This window comes from Lynx rufus, unplaced genomic scaffold, assembly GCF_022079265.1.
Source record: "Lynx rufus isolate CCGP_SWC_20201006 ecotype Redwood Valley unplaced genomic scaffold, mLynRuf1.p SCAF_8, whole genome shotgun sequence".
NCBI lineage: Eukaryota > Metazoa > Chordata > Mammalia > Carnivora > Felidae > Lynx > Lynx rufus.
This window is the reverse complement of record NW_025814896.1, coordinates 120,561,150-120,577,300: the sequence shown is the minus strand read 5'-3', so window position 1 is coordinate 120,577,300 and position 16,151 is coordinate 120,561,150. Positions and strand designations below refer to the sequence as shown.

The 16,151-nt window shown below is 38.8% G+C and overlaps 1 protein-coding gene across 7 annotated transcripts in view; it reads right to left on the bottom strand.

Moving 5' to 3' along the window:
• The window catches only part of DTNB (dystrobrevin beta), a 240,764-nt gene that overhangs the window by 174,948 nt on the left and 49,665 nt on the right, over positions 1–16,151 (bottom strand). For 6 of the 7 annotated variants that reach the window (XR_006960167.1, XR_006960169.1, XM_047068473.1 and 3 more), the window contains exon 5: positions 9,287–9,372. Coding sequence is in view for 4 of the 7 variants with exons in the window: in XM_047068473.1 (XP_046924429.1) it covers positions 9,287–9,372 (86 nt within the window). In the remaining 3 variants the exon portion in view is untranslated. Of the gene's footprint in view, positions 1–9,286; positions 9,373–16,151 lie in introns of those variants that run through there. The other variant, XM_047068478.1, reaches the window with a different exon arrangement.

Genomic DNA, 16,151 nt, shown 5'->3' with positions numbered 1-16,151 from the left:
CCTGACTCCATCACACCACACTTCTTCAAAATGTAGTTTAGAATAGTTACAAAACACATAGGCAGTAACTGTCAGGGAAGTTCTAAAAGAAAGGAATTAGAAGCTAGGCCTTGAAAGGTATAGAATGATGAGGTCAAAAGAGGTTGGAGGTGGGGGCTGGGGGACACAACCAGAGAAGAGGAGGCAAGTGTCTATGGCAGGAATTTGTTATCTTTTTTTTGGGGGGGGGAGGTAAAGCAGGAAACAGTGTACTGAAACAGTGTACTACATTCTTCAGTGAGAGACAATTTAGATTGAGACATAAAGGGAAATAAAGACAGAATAAGAAACGTATCTGGCATGAAAGAAAACTTTGAAAGAGGAAATCACTTTGAATTTGGTTTAAAAACTCTTAAGAAGGGAAAAGATATTTAGAAAGCTAAGTTTCTGTAAAATGAGACTGTTAGTGACCAGCAGAATGGATAAAAAAGGAAGAACAGGACTGGGGAAATCAGCTACAAAACCTTGTGGAGGAGGCACAAATGAGGTAGCGAGTGTGTGAACTTCAGTAGTGACAGTAAGGCCGGGGGGGGGGGGGGGGGTCACCTCCAAGACATTTCAATGCAGGAAACCCCTGCTGATGGCAAACTGGATTAGGGAATAAAGGAATTTAAGAAGTTAGGGTTATTATTCTAAGTTTCCAGTTTGGGAAAATGACAATCCTGACTAAAAAACAAAACACAACAAAAAAAAACCCTGAAGATACAAATATTTATCTTTGCACATAAGTGTATTTGAACCAATCAGCAAATGTCCAGGCAGAACCATCCTGCAGGTAGTTAGAACCGGAGTACTGGGCCACAGCTCAGGACTGCAGATACAGAGCTTTGAAGATGTTGCCAATTATGTGAAAAACTGATGCCCTTTGAAGGAGGGGAGACCATAGTAACTTCATTTTTATTTATTTATTATGTATTTATTTTATTTTTTTAAAGATTTTTTTTTCATGTTTATTTATTTTTGAGAGAGAGAGAGAATGCGAGAGAGAGACAGAGCACAAGCAGGGGAGGGGCAGAGACAGAGGGAGACACAGAATCCGAAGCAGGCTCCAGACCCTGAGCTGTCAGCACAGAGCCCGTCGCCGGGCTCAAACTCATGGACTGCAAGATCATGACCTGAGCTGAAGTCAGACGCCCAACCAACTGAGCCACCCAGGCACCCCTAACTTCATTTTTAAATAGCTGGGTGCTAGTCTTATGAGGAAAATAATCATTCATTAAATCTGAACGAAAACAGGGTCAATATGGGATGTGGCAACGTGCCTACTACTCAGTATCTACCTTCCCCTGCTTGCTCCCCAACTGAACCCTGACGGTGATGAGAATGGCAATGTGCTCCACTTGAAAAACGACTTCCCGGTCTCTCTTGTACAAGGTAACTCTAAAGTGGATTTCTGGGAAGGCTTCTGCTTTCCTGAGAGAGGCACTTCTTTCTTCTCTCTGCTTCGAATGAGAACGTGCGGCCTGGCATGCAGTGGTCATGTTATGAACGTAAGGAGGAAAGCCATATGGCAGGGCAGGACGAGAGGATGGGACCTGAGTCTTTGATGACATCCTTAACTCATGGTACCAACTTTGACCTACCTGCCTTTGGACTTAATTTTACATGAGAAAAATACATCCCCATGTGTTGAAGCCGCTGTTGGTTAAGTTTTCTGTTGCCACTCAAGGTATTCAATAACTGATAAATTAGCAAGTTATTAAGTTCTACCCGCTAACTAAATGGTGGAAATATCCAAGACCAGAAACTTTAGCTGCCCAGCACATAAATACACGTATCTACAGCTTCACAGTTACAAAAACATCTGTGTATATACTTGCACTGACACATCTATACCTAACTCATTCAGAGTAACAAAGGAAATAACTGACAATAAAATGACCAACCTTACCCTCAAAAAAGTATTATTTTCTATTATACTTAGTTACTATGTCCTATAATATATTCAGAGTAAATTTTTTAAAAATTCACTAAAAAAGAAATTATCACTTAATAGGGCCGTGTTACAACTATAAGAGAACCAGAACATGTTTCTTTGTTTGATTTAATAAGAGAAATACTGCCAGACCCCCAAATTGAAGGCACAGTGAAGTTAATTTATTATTGCTTGAGTTATTGATTTACAAAGTTTTTTTTTTTTAAAGATTAGGCTTCTTTGATCTGTAAGAAAAACAGTAAAAAAGTACTGCAAATTTTTTTTAATCTTAAATGAAGCATAACAATGAGTGAAGTTACTGTGATTTACTATACACAAATACAAAGATCTCACCAAAGTAGTAAGTAAGAGCGGGGCGCCTGGGTGGCTTAGTCAGTTAAGGGTCTGATTTCAATTTTGGCTCAGATCATGATCTCATCATTGGTGACATCAAGTCCCACACTGGGCTCTGTGCTCTAAGCACAGAGCCTGTTTGGGATTCCCTCTCTCTGCCCCTCCCCGACTTGCATGCTCAGGCATGCTCTCTCTCCCTCTCTCTGTCAAAATAAATAAATAAACATTAAAAAAAAGAAGAGACAATAAAATTTAATAAAAAATTAAACTAGTCCTCTAATTAAAGCCCTCAACCCTTTGGCATTAAGGGACTAAATTACTTCCCAGAACACTGGTTAATTTCCCCAGTAATTCTTTTTCTATTTATATACCTCTGAAAAAAGCTATGCTAATTCCCCATTAGATGTTTCCAGATTAAAATGTAGGCTTTCTCCCTTGTGAAAAACCCACAATCAAGTCCCTAAATGTATATGTATACACACTTTAAAAAATATTCTGGGGCTGCCTGAGTGGCTCAGTCAGTTAAATAGCTGACTCCTGATTTCAGCTCAGGTCATGATCTCACAGTTGGTGAGTCTGAACCCCACACATCAGGCTCCGGACTGATCGCGCAGGACCTGCTTAGGATTCTCTCACTCTCCCTCTCTCTTTGCCCCTTCCATGCTCTCTCTCACACGTGCACGCTCTCTGAAAAATACATAAATTAATTAAAAAAAAATTCTGTCTTTTGTGTAATGGCAAAATAATTCTACTATTCTACCATCATCACATCTGTTTCAACCTTTTATTCTGGTGATAACGACCCTGGTTTTACTCATTGCATCTATCCACTCTTTTTCTCCCCATATAACCAATCATACACTTCTGCAAGATGATAGGGTTGTTTACAATAAAGAGTCAAGTCTATAAACAGAATGCCACTTTCTTTCATATGTTAGCTTTCCCTGGCAAATGATTCTCACCACCTGTCATCTTTCTACCAATTGAGTAATCTAACCCACAAAAACATGTATACACATCTGTATATTTATAAATACCTGTATGTAACCAAATCCAAATGAATATTTTATTCCCAAACTCATGAACAGTCCTATAGCATTCATTAAGTCAGAGTGAGGCTAGAGGATGGAGTCTGAATGCCTTGGACCTCTAGTGCTGACTCAGCCAGGAACTACCTCAGACAAGTCTCTAGGCCTCCCTTTAAAAAAAAAAATTTTTTTTTTAATGTTTATTTATTTTTGAGAGAGACAGAGACAGAATGCTAGTGGGTTAGGGGTAGAGAGAGAGGGAGACACAGATGCAGAAGCAGGCTCCAGGCTCTGAGCTGTCAGCACAGAGCCCGACGCGGGGCTTGAACTCTCACAGAGCCGCGAGATTATGACCTGAGCCAAAGTTGGACGCTCAACCAACTGAGCCACCCAGGCACCCCTCTAGGCCTCCCTTTTGACAAAACATTGATTTAGGATTTATCTCTTACTTGCTTCCAGTTCTAGAACATTTTGGTTATATGAGAAATGCAAATGTGGGCATCATTCATTCAAATTAAACTGTCATTTCCATCTAATGATGAGAAAGGATGGTTAATAGAAACCAGCCAGGATAACTATGCAGTGACAGGCAGTTAAAAGACTATTGCAGAGGAAGCTAAATTTTAAACAAGTGAATCTGTTTCATTAGAACTGCAAAGGATGGCCCCTCTACAGGCTGTTAGTAAAATATGAAGGAAGCAAGCAACTGAAATGTTGGTGAGAACTGTCAGTTCTGGGCATAATCAGCACTCAGGCCATTTTTTCTCTGACTACTCAAAGTGCGGTATATCAGAAACACGCAAAACCAAAAGTAATATAAATTATTCTTATTACAAAAGCATTTTTATGCTGTAACACAGAAAAAATGCTTGTTATCATTTTGGCATATTATTTCTTTTTCTATGTGCATAATAAATTTTTGCCTAAAACTATATTACATTTATGCATTTTGATCTGAAACACATATTTGAGGACATTATATTCAATCATGTAAGTATCCCAGACTGTAACTGGGTTCTGTGCTTTGGACACTAAAACTGTTTCAAGTTTTCACATATTATAAAAAAATGTCATAACAAATATACATAAAACTTAGGGCACACTCTTGACTAATTCCTCAGGGTAAACTCAAGAAACAGACTGAGTCAACGGATGTGGATATTTTCACAGCCTCCCTGATACATTCTGTTAGGCTGTCATTCAAAATGGGAGTGGCAGGTTTTTAAAGAATTTAAATATAAATTACATGAATCATCTGCTCCTATCTTTTTTTTAATGTTTATTTATTTTGAGAGAGAGAGAGAAAGTATGAGTGGGGGAGGAGCAGAGAGAGAGGGAAAGAGACAATCCAAGCGGGTTCCGCACCGTCAGCACAGAGCTCAACACAGGCTCACAAACCGTGAGATCACGACCTGAGCTAATATCCTGGGTCGGACCTTCCACTGACTGAGCCACCCAGGAGCCCCAAATTATCTGCTCCTATCTTTTAATGCAAGACAGATGAGGTCTGAATAAGAGACTAAATTTCCTAGAAAACAAACAGCAGAATTAGACAAAGTAAATAAATCCCATAAATTAAATGACAAGTATGATTTCATAAATAATAGGCTTTACAGTCTGTAAGTTTTGTTCTCTGAGTTATTTTTAGGGTTTCTGACATTACTAAGTTTTGATCAGGCTTATAATTAAAGTCTGTATTCTGATTATAAATCACTGGTATTTAGAATGTGATCCCAGTTAACTGTGAATCTAGGATACAGTCCCTAATGGCCATAACAGTGAACTATTTCTATAAATGAACATTACCTGGAGACAGAAACTCTCTTAAGAGAGATTTGAAAAAACCAATCAAGAAATATTTCAAGCTAAAAGTACAAGTATTGTTTAAGTTGTTCTAAATGCTATCTTGAAACTAAAATAAAAAAAACAAAAAATATATCAAACAAAAAAGGGAGGAGAGAAAATTATAGGAAAAAAAATCTAAAACAAAAGGGAAAAAGCAGAAAGATCAAAATAAAAGGAAGAAAAGTAGAAACACTAAGGTGTATTCCATAAATTAGAAAACTGAATTTATTTTTTTATTTTTTTTAATTTTTTTTTAATGTTTATTTATTTTTTTGAGACAGAGAGAGACAGAGCATGAGTGGGGGAGGGTCAGAGAGAGAGGGAGACACAGACTCTGAAGCAGGCTCCAGGCTCCGAGCTGTCAGCACAGAGCCCGACACGGGGCTCGAACTCACGGACCGTGAGATCATGACCTGAGCCGAAGTCGGGTACCTAACCGACTGAGCCACCCAGGCGCCCCTAGAAAACTGAATTTAAAAAGAACATTAACATTTGGCACCTGGGTGGCTCAGTCGGTTAAACGTCCAACTCTGGGATTTTGGCTCAGGTAATGATCTCAAGGTTTGTGAGATCAAGCCACACGTAGGGCTCCGCGCGGACAGTGCAGAGCCTGCTTGGGATTCTCTCTCTCTGCCCCTCCCACCTCTTACGTGCACTCCTATGTGCTCTCTCTCTCAAAATAAATAATAAACATTTAAAATAAATAAATAAAAGGAACATTAACAGAGGTAACAAACAGAAAGTGCAGTTAATGGGAGGAAGATGGAGAAACTGAGAACAAAGGTCAATGGAACAAACAGAAGGAAAGTGAATAGTCAAATATCATTGGATATTACAATATAGTGTTACAGCTCACTTTTACCTAAGCTGTTATTCAGCCTTCTCAATGAAGCAGGACATAGCTGAGACTTGGAAAACCAAGGAGAAAAGGATTCTCACAGCAGACAAACTGCCAATCACACTACAAAAGCTCCAGTACTTCTCTCATAATACAGGAGTCATCACTTACATTCATACCTTAAACAGAATGCTCAGAAGTTTGCTTATGTTTTCTCCATATTAAAAGTAAATCAGAAGCAGGGCACCTGGGTGGCTCAGTTGGTTAAGCTTCCAACTTCAGCTCAGGTCATGATCTCACAGTTTGTGAGTTTGAGCCCGGCATTGGGCTCTGTGCTGCCAGCTCAGAGCCTGGAGCTGGCTTGGGATTCTGTGTCTCCCTCTTTCTCTGCCCCTTCCCCACTCACACTCTGTCTCTCCCGAAAACAAATAAACATTAAAAAAAAATTTTTTTAAGTAAATCGGAAGCAAAGAAAGATTTCTAGAGACTGGTACTCTGATAATCCTATCATGTTTACCAGTGATAAAAGGGACACACACACACACACACCACCACCACCAACAAAAAGCTCAAGAACTTGAGAAAGCAAAGTTGTCTGAAAACATCAGAAGGGATAAACAACCCAGAGCCTCACAATTAGCCCCAAATGCATCAGACGATGACATCTCCGAGTTATGAAAAATATGTAAATTATAACCAGTGAGCTCTGTTTAAAACAAGAGTGACAGACCACATAAATGTGGTTTCCACTCTGAATGATTAAAATTAAGAAGTGGAGACAGACTTTAATACCTGAAATGTTTTACTTATGTTAAACATCTCATTTTCAAGTGAAGATAATTATAGTACAATAAAAATAATGAAACAGAACTACAGATGGTAAAGAAACTATAATTTTGAACATGAAGATAAGGAAACCATATTTTAGACCTATCTGCATAACACAAATATGGTAATTAGTGACCTAGCGTGGGCTGGTATCTCATCAATCCATATCTGATGTGCAATGATCTGGCATTCTGAATACAGTGACAAGTCACATTGGCCTGAGCATGTGTACTTTTGTGCCGTGTAAATAATGATCACTTGTGTTCCTCTAAGAAATCTGAAAGCCACCTAAAAACAAATGAAAAACCTGCCATTACCTGGATCCCTTCCACATTTCACATCATACTAAAATTTGCACTTTTTCACTAGCAGTTACAACAGGGAATTGCAGTTATTTTAGTACTCCAGCAACAATTGATATTTGGCAAAGTTTTGGCATTTACTATGTGCCACGTTCCAGTTCTATGTAAATATAGCTGACTTAACCACAGAAACTGAAAGACTCCAGAGTCATCTACAATCTGCAGTTATATCATGTATTTTCTATTTTCAGCCACTTTCTCCAGTACTAATAAAGACGGCAATGTATATTCTTTACCTGGTATCATCGTCATTAAAAAAGACATAAAATTCCTCGGGCTTCTGGGTGGCTCAATCAGGTGAGCGTCTGACTCCTGATTTTGGCTCAGGTCATGATCTCACAGTTTGTGAGTTCCAGCCCCAAGTTGGGCTCCGTGCTGACAGCATGGAGCCTGCTTGGGGTCCTCTCTCTCCCTCCCTCTCTGCCCCTCCCTTGCTCATGCTCTCTCTCTCTCTCAAAATATATTAATAAACTTTAAAAAATAAGAGAAAGATAAAATTCCAACTTTCTTTTCCTTTATGTTTGAATGAAATATAATCTCATCTGTATTGTATTATCCGTCTCAGAAAAACACCATGCTAGAATTAAAAAATATGAAGAAATTTCAGCCACAAATAGTAATATTTTGAGACACCATGTGAAAAATACATAGAAGAGTATTTAATGAAACTAGAAGTTTTACTACTGAAATTTTGGTTTACATTGCCGCTGATTTTGAAATGAAGATAAACCATGTTAACAGCTGACCAAACATACTATGTAAGACCTTTCTTTAGAATATTGATATCTATATCTAGTGAGCCATCCAGCTTTCCAACTTTCAATGCCATGGTAACATGTAAGAAAAAGCACAGAAGACAAAGGTACCTATCAAGTCACCTTGCCCAAAAGCTTGTGTTTAAATCCAACCAAGAATTTATGGCTTTTAATTAAAACAAAAAATGTAGGACGCAAAGGAATATCATAGGGATGCAATCATCAAAATCCAGTCCATGAGAAATGCTACTGGACAAATGACCGAGTTTCTTCAACAAAGCAATTCACAGGGTATCTCAACACTTCATCAAAACCCACAGCTTCAATCTCACCTCCCTGAAACCTGCCAGAGCTCCTTACGTGTAGTATGGCACTTTGCTCCTTGTACTGCATCGTATGTGCATCGCCCATCACAGCATTAGTATACGGAGGACAACAAAGTAGCTTAGAGCAGGGCTAGAAGCTCAGCAGCCTGAGTTGAAATCCCAGCTTTACCCCCTTAGTTAACTTGTCTGTAAAATGGAGAAAATACCACCTGCTGCTCAAAGAAATTTTAAACATTCAGCGAGAAAATATATGTAAAGCACTTAGCACGATGTTTGGCATATCTCAGGCAGTTAGTAACTATCTAATGAATGAATAAGTGAAAACCATAAGCAGCAAAATTAAATTACTGTGAATGTCACTTCCTTTGATGTCACTTAATCCTACAGTATACTTAGGGAACAGTAAAATGACAAAATGGCCAACAGTAAGAAAAGACTTAGCAACAATAACTAAAAAAAAAAAAAAAGACTATAAATTTCTAAATAACTGAGCTGCAGTCTAAGGTACTAAGGAAAAGCTTAATCATAGCAAATACCCTCTGATGAAGAATAAGCTTATTTTTTAAAGGGCTAATCTTAACCAAACCTGGTAAAAATAATCAAATTTCTTTTCTAACTAAAAGCAATCAGCATAATCATCTGCAAGCAAAATTTTTAATAACATAGGAAACATTTTTAAAAGACTTTTTTAAGGTCCATGTTCCTGTTCTGAATCTCTTCAGTTTTGTTACTTTATTCTAAAAAAAAAAAAAAACAAAAAAAAAACAAAAAACAAAAAACTAAACAAATTAATTCAACCAATTTGTCCATCTCAACAGTAGGTGGCATAACTGACATATTCTGAGCCAGTTCCCAGTTGTTACAAAGGGAATGATCTAGTAAAAACACAAAAAAGTTCATTACAGCATCATCCAAAATTCTGACAACATTCATTTAAAACTGTTTAAAGGTCCTAATTTGAAAATAAAATCTTTCAAATAATATGAAAGTACTTACATCTCAATTTGTCCAGCATTTTTCCACCACACATCGTTGCTAACATAGCTTTAACTGAAAATACGGTCAACTTGCCTCGGCCCTCACTGCAAAATAAATTATATTAGAACAGTTGCTATCTGGACCACAAAAGCATTAATCAAATGTATCACTAAATATCAAGCAACCAGTACATTCACCCTTACCATTATATTCTACAATTATTACCTTGAATTTTTAGAAACCTTGGATTGTTTTTCCTTTGTAGAACTAAGGCCTCATGCATGTTAGGTAAAGAGTGCTAAAACTAACCTGAATTATTTGGAAATGAGCTTTATAAACATTCTGTAAAGAATTTTCTGCTGGCTATGTAGACAGAGGCCAAATGGATGAACCAGAAATAAATTTCCTATCAATTTAGCCCATTGAATCCACAATTGAGTTGTTTTTAGTATTCAAAACTGAGGCACCACCTGGTTTGAATAATTCAGAAATGTGTCCCTTCTAGCACGATAACAACAGTTTATTGTTATGTAGTAAACCCACAGGGTGCACACTGCTATAAAGGTTTTATAGTACATTCATCTTTGTTCTTACTATGACAACCTTACGTTACAATGTGTTTATTCTAAGAAGCTTGATCGTATCTGTCTCAGATCTTCCCATACCACTGCTGTGAGAAAACTGAAGGGGAAGGGATAGTAATATTAACTCTTTTTTAGTAACTGGAGATGAAATGTCAAACATACATGAATTATCTAAAATAATGCCACACACCACCTGCAGAGACAAGACAGTGTCCGCAAGCCCCTCTGACCCAACCTGGCCACTGCTCCCTCCATCCAACTATTCCCTGGTTTCACAGCAGATGAAAACCTCACTAGCAGGTTTTTAAAGTCATCACTTGTAAACTAACAATGGGCTTTTGTGTTCATTTTATAAAGCTTGCGCTTACAAAGTTTCACAGTAAAATACCTCTAAATACCTCTGCAGTGATGAGAACTATATCACCTTGGTTTTGAAAAGCAAGTGCTTATGGTCCTAACAGGGTGCCTTCCATTTTCCAAAACTTTTATACAGTAAGATCGCACTTGAAAAAAAGGCAAATGGTTTATAAGCCAGAAAGTTCTCAGTGAAAAGATCTCCAGGAAATACTAATGCTTGTTACAGTATGACTTCCGACTATTACATCTCTGTAAGTTTATTCATAAGATAAAGCCAGAATCCTTGTAATTAACTAAAATTAGGATGGGGTTTTTATTTTTTTTAAGTTTTTTTACTTATTGAGAGAGAGAGAGAGAGAGAGAGAGAGAGAAAATGAATAAGCAGGGGAGGGGCAGAGAGAGGGAGAGAGAGAATCCTAAGCAGGCTCCACACTGTCAGCACACGGAGCCCAATGCAGGGCTCGATCTCACTAACCATGAGATCACAACCTGAGCCAAAACCAAGAGTTCGACACTTAACTGACTGAGCCACCCAGGCTTCCCTGGGATGGGGTTTTTAAAATAAAAGTTCTCCAGAAATACAGGCACCGCTCCACATCTTATATGGCACCTGGTAATATAAGGAATATGCCTGTGTCAAACACCCCCTGCACTGTACAAACCACACGAGTAGCTACAAAGAACATCAGCTACTAAGAGGAATGGATTTCTAAAACCAATACAGAACTTCTACAGTGGACATTTCTTTTTGGTCACCAACCACCTAAATGCCAAGTCTACCTTTAAGCATGCCTTATATTATGAGACAAATACGTGTCCTACGACCCAAGTGTGAAGAAAGAAACAAAGAAAACCTCACCCACTTGCTTTCCCATCTTTCTCCAAAACTAAGACACGGCCACATGCCACAAGCTCTGCCAGTAAGACGCACCCGCTCTAGACCAAACAGAAAAGCATTAGCTTGTAGAAGGAGGAACTCCAAAGACCCCACCAGCAAGCATGGCTGCACTAGCAGTTACCTCCAGCTCCCTGAGTGGGCAGAGACACAGACACCTGTGGCAGGCCCACGGCCCAGCGTCAGTGGTATGTGGGGTTCAAGCAACGATATCAGTGCCCCAGAGAGGTGGCAGTGGTGTCTTCATTAGAGCGCTTTTGTGACAATTTTGAGATCTGTTCTTGGTGGTGTGGTCATCAGGCCCACTTTCCCAGCCTTCTTGGAAAGTCTGTGGGTCACACATACCCTTTTAATAAATTAGCCAGAGACAGTTTCTTTTTTTTTAAAGTTTATTCATTGAGAGAGAGACAGACAGACAGACAGACAGACGGCGAGTGGAGGACAGACAGAGAGAGAAAGGAACAGAGGATCCGAAGAGGGCTCCATGCTGACAGCAGAGAGCACAATGCAGGGCTTGAACTGACGAACCGTGAGATCATGACCTGAACTGAAGTCGGATGCTCAACCAACTGAGCCACCCAGGTGCCCCCAGAGATGGTTTCTATTGCTTACAACTAAGAACTCCACTGGATGCAGTTTGTATCCTGAAGTGAAGTGGCCCAGAAAGATGAAGCAACAAAAGAAAACATTCCTGAAGTCCAGAGTGGGAGCAGGCATGCCTGATGGCCAGCGAGCAAGAATGAAGCGGCAGGGCTCATCAACAGTAGACGGAGCCTCGCTACACAGCTAATGACATTGTTTAAGGTAAACTTGCTCAAACCGTTGTTGGCAGATACAGATTTCATGAAGTGAGAGTATCCAGGGGAAAGTAAAAATTAATCTTAGAAGAGATTTCCATAAAAATCAGGATACTGATTACCTGTGGGAGAAGGGAAGGGGAGACACAAGAGGACCACACGAAAGGCTTTCCAGGTGCTGACAGTCCTCGACTCCTTGGCCTCCATAGTACCTACATGGGACATCTGCTTTACAATGATTCATTACACTGTACTCTGTTTTAGGTATCCTTCTGCAGGCATTTTCTAATTCTCAGTATAAACTGTTTAAAATAAATGAATCCTGGGAAAGCGACAGTTACCATTACTGGACAAGGCTAATGGTTTAAGGCAGAAAATGATGAAGGGAAACCTAGAAGTTAAAAGACACTTAAAACATATAAACTGTATGCATAAAATTTTTCATAATGAAATGCATAAAAAGAATAAAAATGTTAAAAATACCAAGACCCAGGCCCTATTCTTAATTTTTAAGTTTATTTATTTCTGAGACAGAGAAAGACACAGCATGAGCAGGGGAGGGGCAGAGAGAGAGGGAGACACAGAGTCCAAAGCAGGCTCCAGGCTCTGAGCTGTCAGCACAGAGCCCGACGCAGGGCTCAAATCTACAAACCGCGAGACCATGACCTGAGCCAAAGTCGGTCGCTCAAACGACTGAGCCACCCAGGCCCTATTCTTAAATGCCCATTAATAAAAGACTGGCTATTTATGCTATCATAAAAAAGAATAAAAAAGAATATGTGAAAGATAAAGAGTTATATCCAGGATAGATTACTAAGTTAAAAAAAAAAAAAAGCAAAGCATGGAAGAAAATAATTGCTAGAATACTATGTAGCATTCTGTGAAAGGATATTGAAAAAATAACAATGGTTGCGTCCAGGGTGGAAAGAAGGCAGCCAAAGGAAAGCATGAGTGTATGGGCACTTTCCACTTTGTAAGTATTAAACATGCTTATATTAGAAAAGACAGTTCTCAAGTCAATAATCTTAAGACACTAGAAAAAGAACAGCAAATTAAACCCAAAACAAGCAAAAGAAAAAAAATATGCATAAGAGCAGGAATCAGTGAAATTAAAAAACAGAAAAATAGAGAAAAATGAATAAAACCAAAAGCTGGTTCTTTGAATAAATCAGTAATATTGACAAACCTCTAGCCAGTCTAAGAAAAAAAGAAAGATATTGGTAATACCAATATCAAGAATGAAAGAAGGGTTATCAACTAAGGCTTCTATAAACATGATAGAAATAAGAAAATATAAAGACATTGTGTCCATAAATTCAACAACTTAAATGAACCAGACAGACACAAACCACTCCTCGAAGAACACCAAGTATAAAAGCTCACGCTGAGGAAACAGATAACCTCAATAGGCCCGTATCTATCACAGAAACTAAATCTGTATTTTTAAGCTTTCCAAGTAAGAAAGCTCCTCATGCAGAGAGCTATACTGGTGAATTCTAAACATTTAAAGAAGAAATAATTGCATTTCTACGCTCTTTGAGGGAACAAAAAAGGAGTAAACGCTTCCCAATTCTTTTATGAGACCAGTACTATTTTGATACCAAAAACACAATAATCTATTACAACAAAAGAAAACAAATCAGTATCCCTCATGAATGTGGACACAAAAATCCAGATGCCAAAACCCTACCCTGTTCTTGATATTTTTAAAAAGTTTTTCGTGTTATTTTAATATGCATCCTGAGCTGAAAACTACCAACACAGAACTTTGAAGGCAATACTAAGACTTCAGCTTTTGTTTTGCAGGTAATGATAAAATCAAAGGACATAATGAAAGATTAAAGAGAATTAATCATATTGTGATTGTATAACTCTTTCTGGCTCCAAATCTCATGTTCTTCCTTCAAAGAGAAAAAAGGATATCTATTCCTGATGCAAAGAAGAAACTGATGCCATTTATGCAAACAGAAGAGTGCAGCAGAGCCCGGCATGCTGACAAGAGAGCCAGGTCAAACTCAACTCTGTTACTCAAGGAAGATTTAACGTACAGTACCCAGCAATAAATGCCATATGGCAGGTCTTAATGGGTACTATGACACCTTTACTTCTAAAAATTATCATAAGAGCACTTAACACTTTTTTCTTAAAAATCTTCAGAATGCTTTAGAAGCTAATATTTAAAATACTAATATTTAAAATACTTCATATCCCTTATTCAAATATTCTTTACTCAGCTTTAATGCAGATATTAGTTCCAAATTCAGAAAGTCTTATATTCAAATACAGGATAACAACATCCTTCTCAACTGACTTAGATCAGCACTTGTATCCTTTTCCACTCGTTATTTTTTATAATTTTTTTTTATGTTTATTTTTGAGAGAGGGAGAGACACAGCATGAGCAGGGGAGGGGCAGAGAGAGAGGGAGACACAGAATCTCAAAGCAGGCTCCAGGCTCTGAGCTGTCAGCACAGAGCCCGACATGGAGCACAAACCCATGAACCCCAAGATCATGACCTGAGCTGAAGATGGACACTTACCCGACTGAGCCACCCCTCCACTCATTAAAAGATTATTACTAATCTCGGGGTGCCTGGGTGGCGCAGTCGGTTAAGCGTCCGACTTCAGCCAGGTCACGATCTCGCGGTCCGTGAGTTCGAGCCCTGCGTCAGGCTCTGGGCTGATGGCTCAGAGCCTGGAGCCTGTTTCTGATTCTGTGTCTCCCTCTCTCTCTGCCCCTCCCCCGTTCATGCTCTGTCTCTCTCTGTCCCAAAAATAAACGTTGAAAAAAAAAATTAAAAAAAAAAAAAAAGATTGTTACTAATCTCAATGACTGACCTCTGATCAGACGTATTAACAGGACAGTGTGTGTGTGTCACCCCACAACTATTATCAGTAACGTGTGGTCCCTTAATTCGTCATCTCTCAGATCTACTTTCCAACCATTTTCCTATTCGTACAGCCACACAGCAATATCCACACATAATCTCCCACCCATTGCACCGTGAATCTTCTCCCCTTTCTGCCTGCATGCCCTTTTGGGGTATGCTAATATGTGTGCGCGTAACATCGCATGCTTTATTGAGGGTGAGGGGAAATCCACGTACATGTCAATGTGTAACTCAAGAGGATAAAGGGAACGTATAAGCAAGGTGGGGGGTGTTTTAAGTAAGGAGAAAGGAGCGGTATCTGAGATTAAGGATCATGAGGACCTACAGACAGAGAGATTTAGGCATGACGCTTACTGAACATGTTTAAGAATCTGTTTATAAATATATAATCGTGTATCCTGAAAATGGGGCAGTGGGTTCAGGTCTGAATTACGAACTAACCTTCCCACTTACAATGCTTACAGTTTTAGGCTCACGGTTTCAACCATCAAAAGGTTTATTCACCTTTCAAAAGTAAATACTGATATAAACAAATTAAGAAATGGTGTATTTAAGGATACTTTAAATACTTACTAAAGATACTGATGTAAAATCTAAGTATAATTTAGCATACAGAAATAATCACTTAATAAAATTAGTAAAAGGGTATACTCAGAATTCTTGCTGAAATCACGTTATTTACATTTTTCTCTTCAAACAGAAAGAATCTTAGTTCCCCCACCTCTCAACTGTTTGCTTAGTAGGCCAAACGTCAGCATTTACTCCTTTGCTCTGAATGCTTTTCTTGGCACTGGATTCCTCAGTCTACTTTAAGCCTAACTAAAACTTCCTGCAGCTGCCCCCAAACAAAGCAAAGGGAAAGTGTCACTGTCACTGTGTTCTCTAGTGTTGCCTTAGCGCCCCTGCATTCTTGCCTAGAATTAGAGGCAGCAGAGAGGAGCTGCAGCCACTTAGCAGCCTAACACCCTGTGATTATGTCCTTTATCTAATTGATTCTTTCTTCTTGGAAAAACTCAGTCTCAATCCTTCCCAGCAGACACCTGAATTTAATCTGTATACAAGTCAAGTTCCATTTAAAACTCAAGGGTTAGCTGCCCTTGGTCGTGGCACACACAACCTCCCCAACACCTATGTTCTCAGTCCTTCCGAGGTAAAATCCAAGTTCACCCCAGAATCCGTTGTCTTCGAATAGGATTCGGCTTTATCACAAAAAAATGTGGTTCAACTGAAAATCTGACCTATGACAGCTTCAGAGTTAGTAGGTGAATACTTAATAAGTAACAGTAGGGGTGCCTGGGTGGCTCAATAAATGTGAAAAAATTATTAAAAAAAATAAGTAACAGTAAATATTAACCCCTGC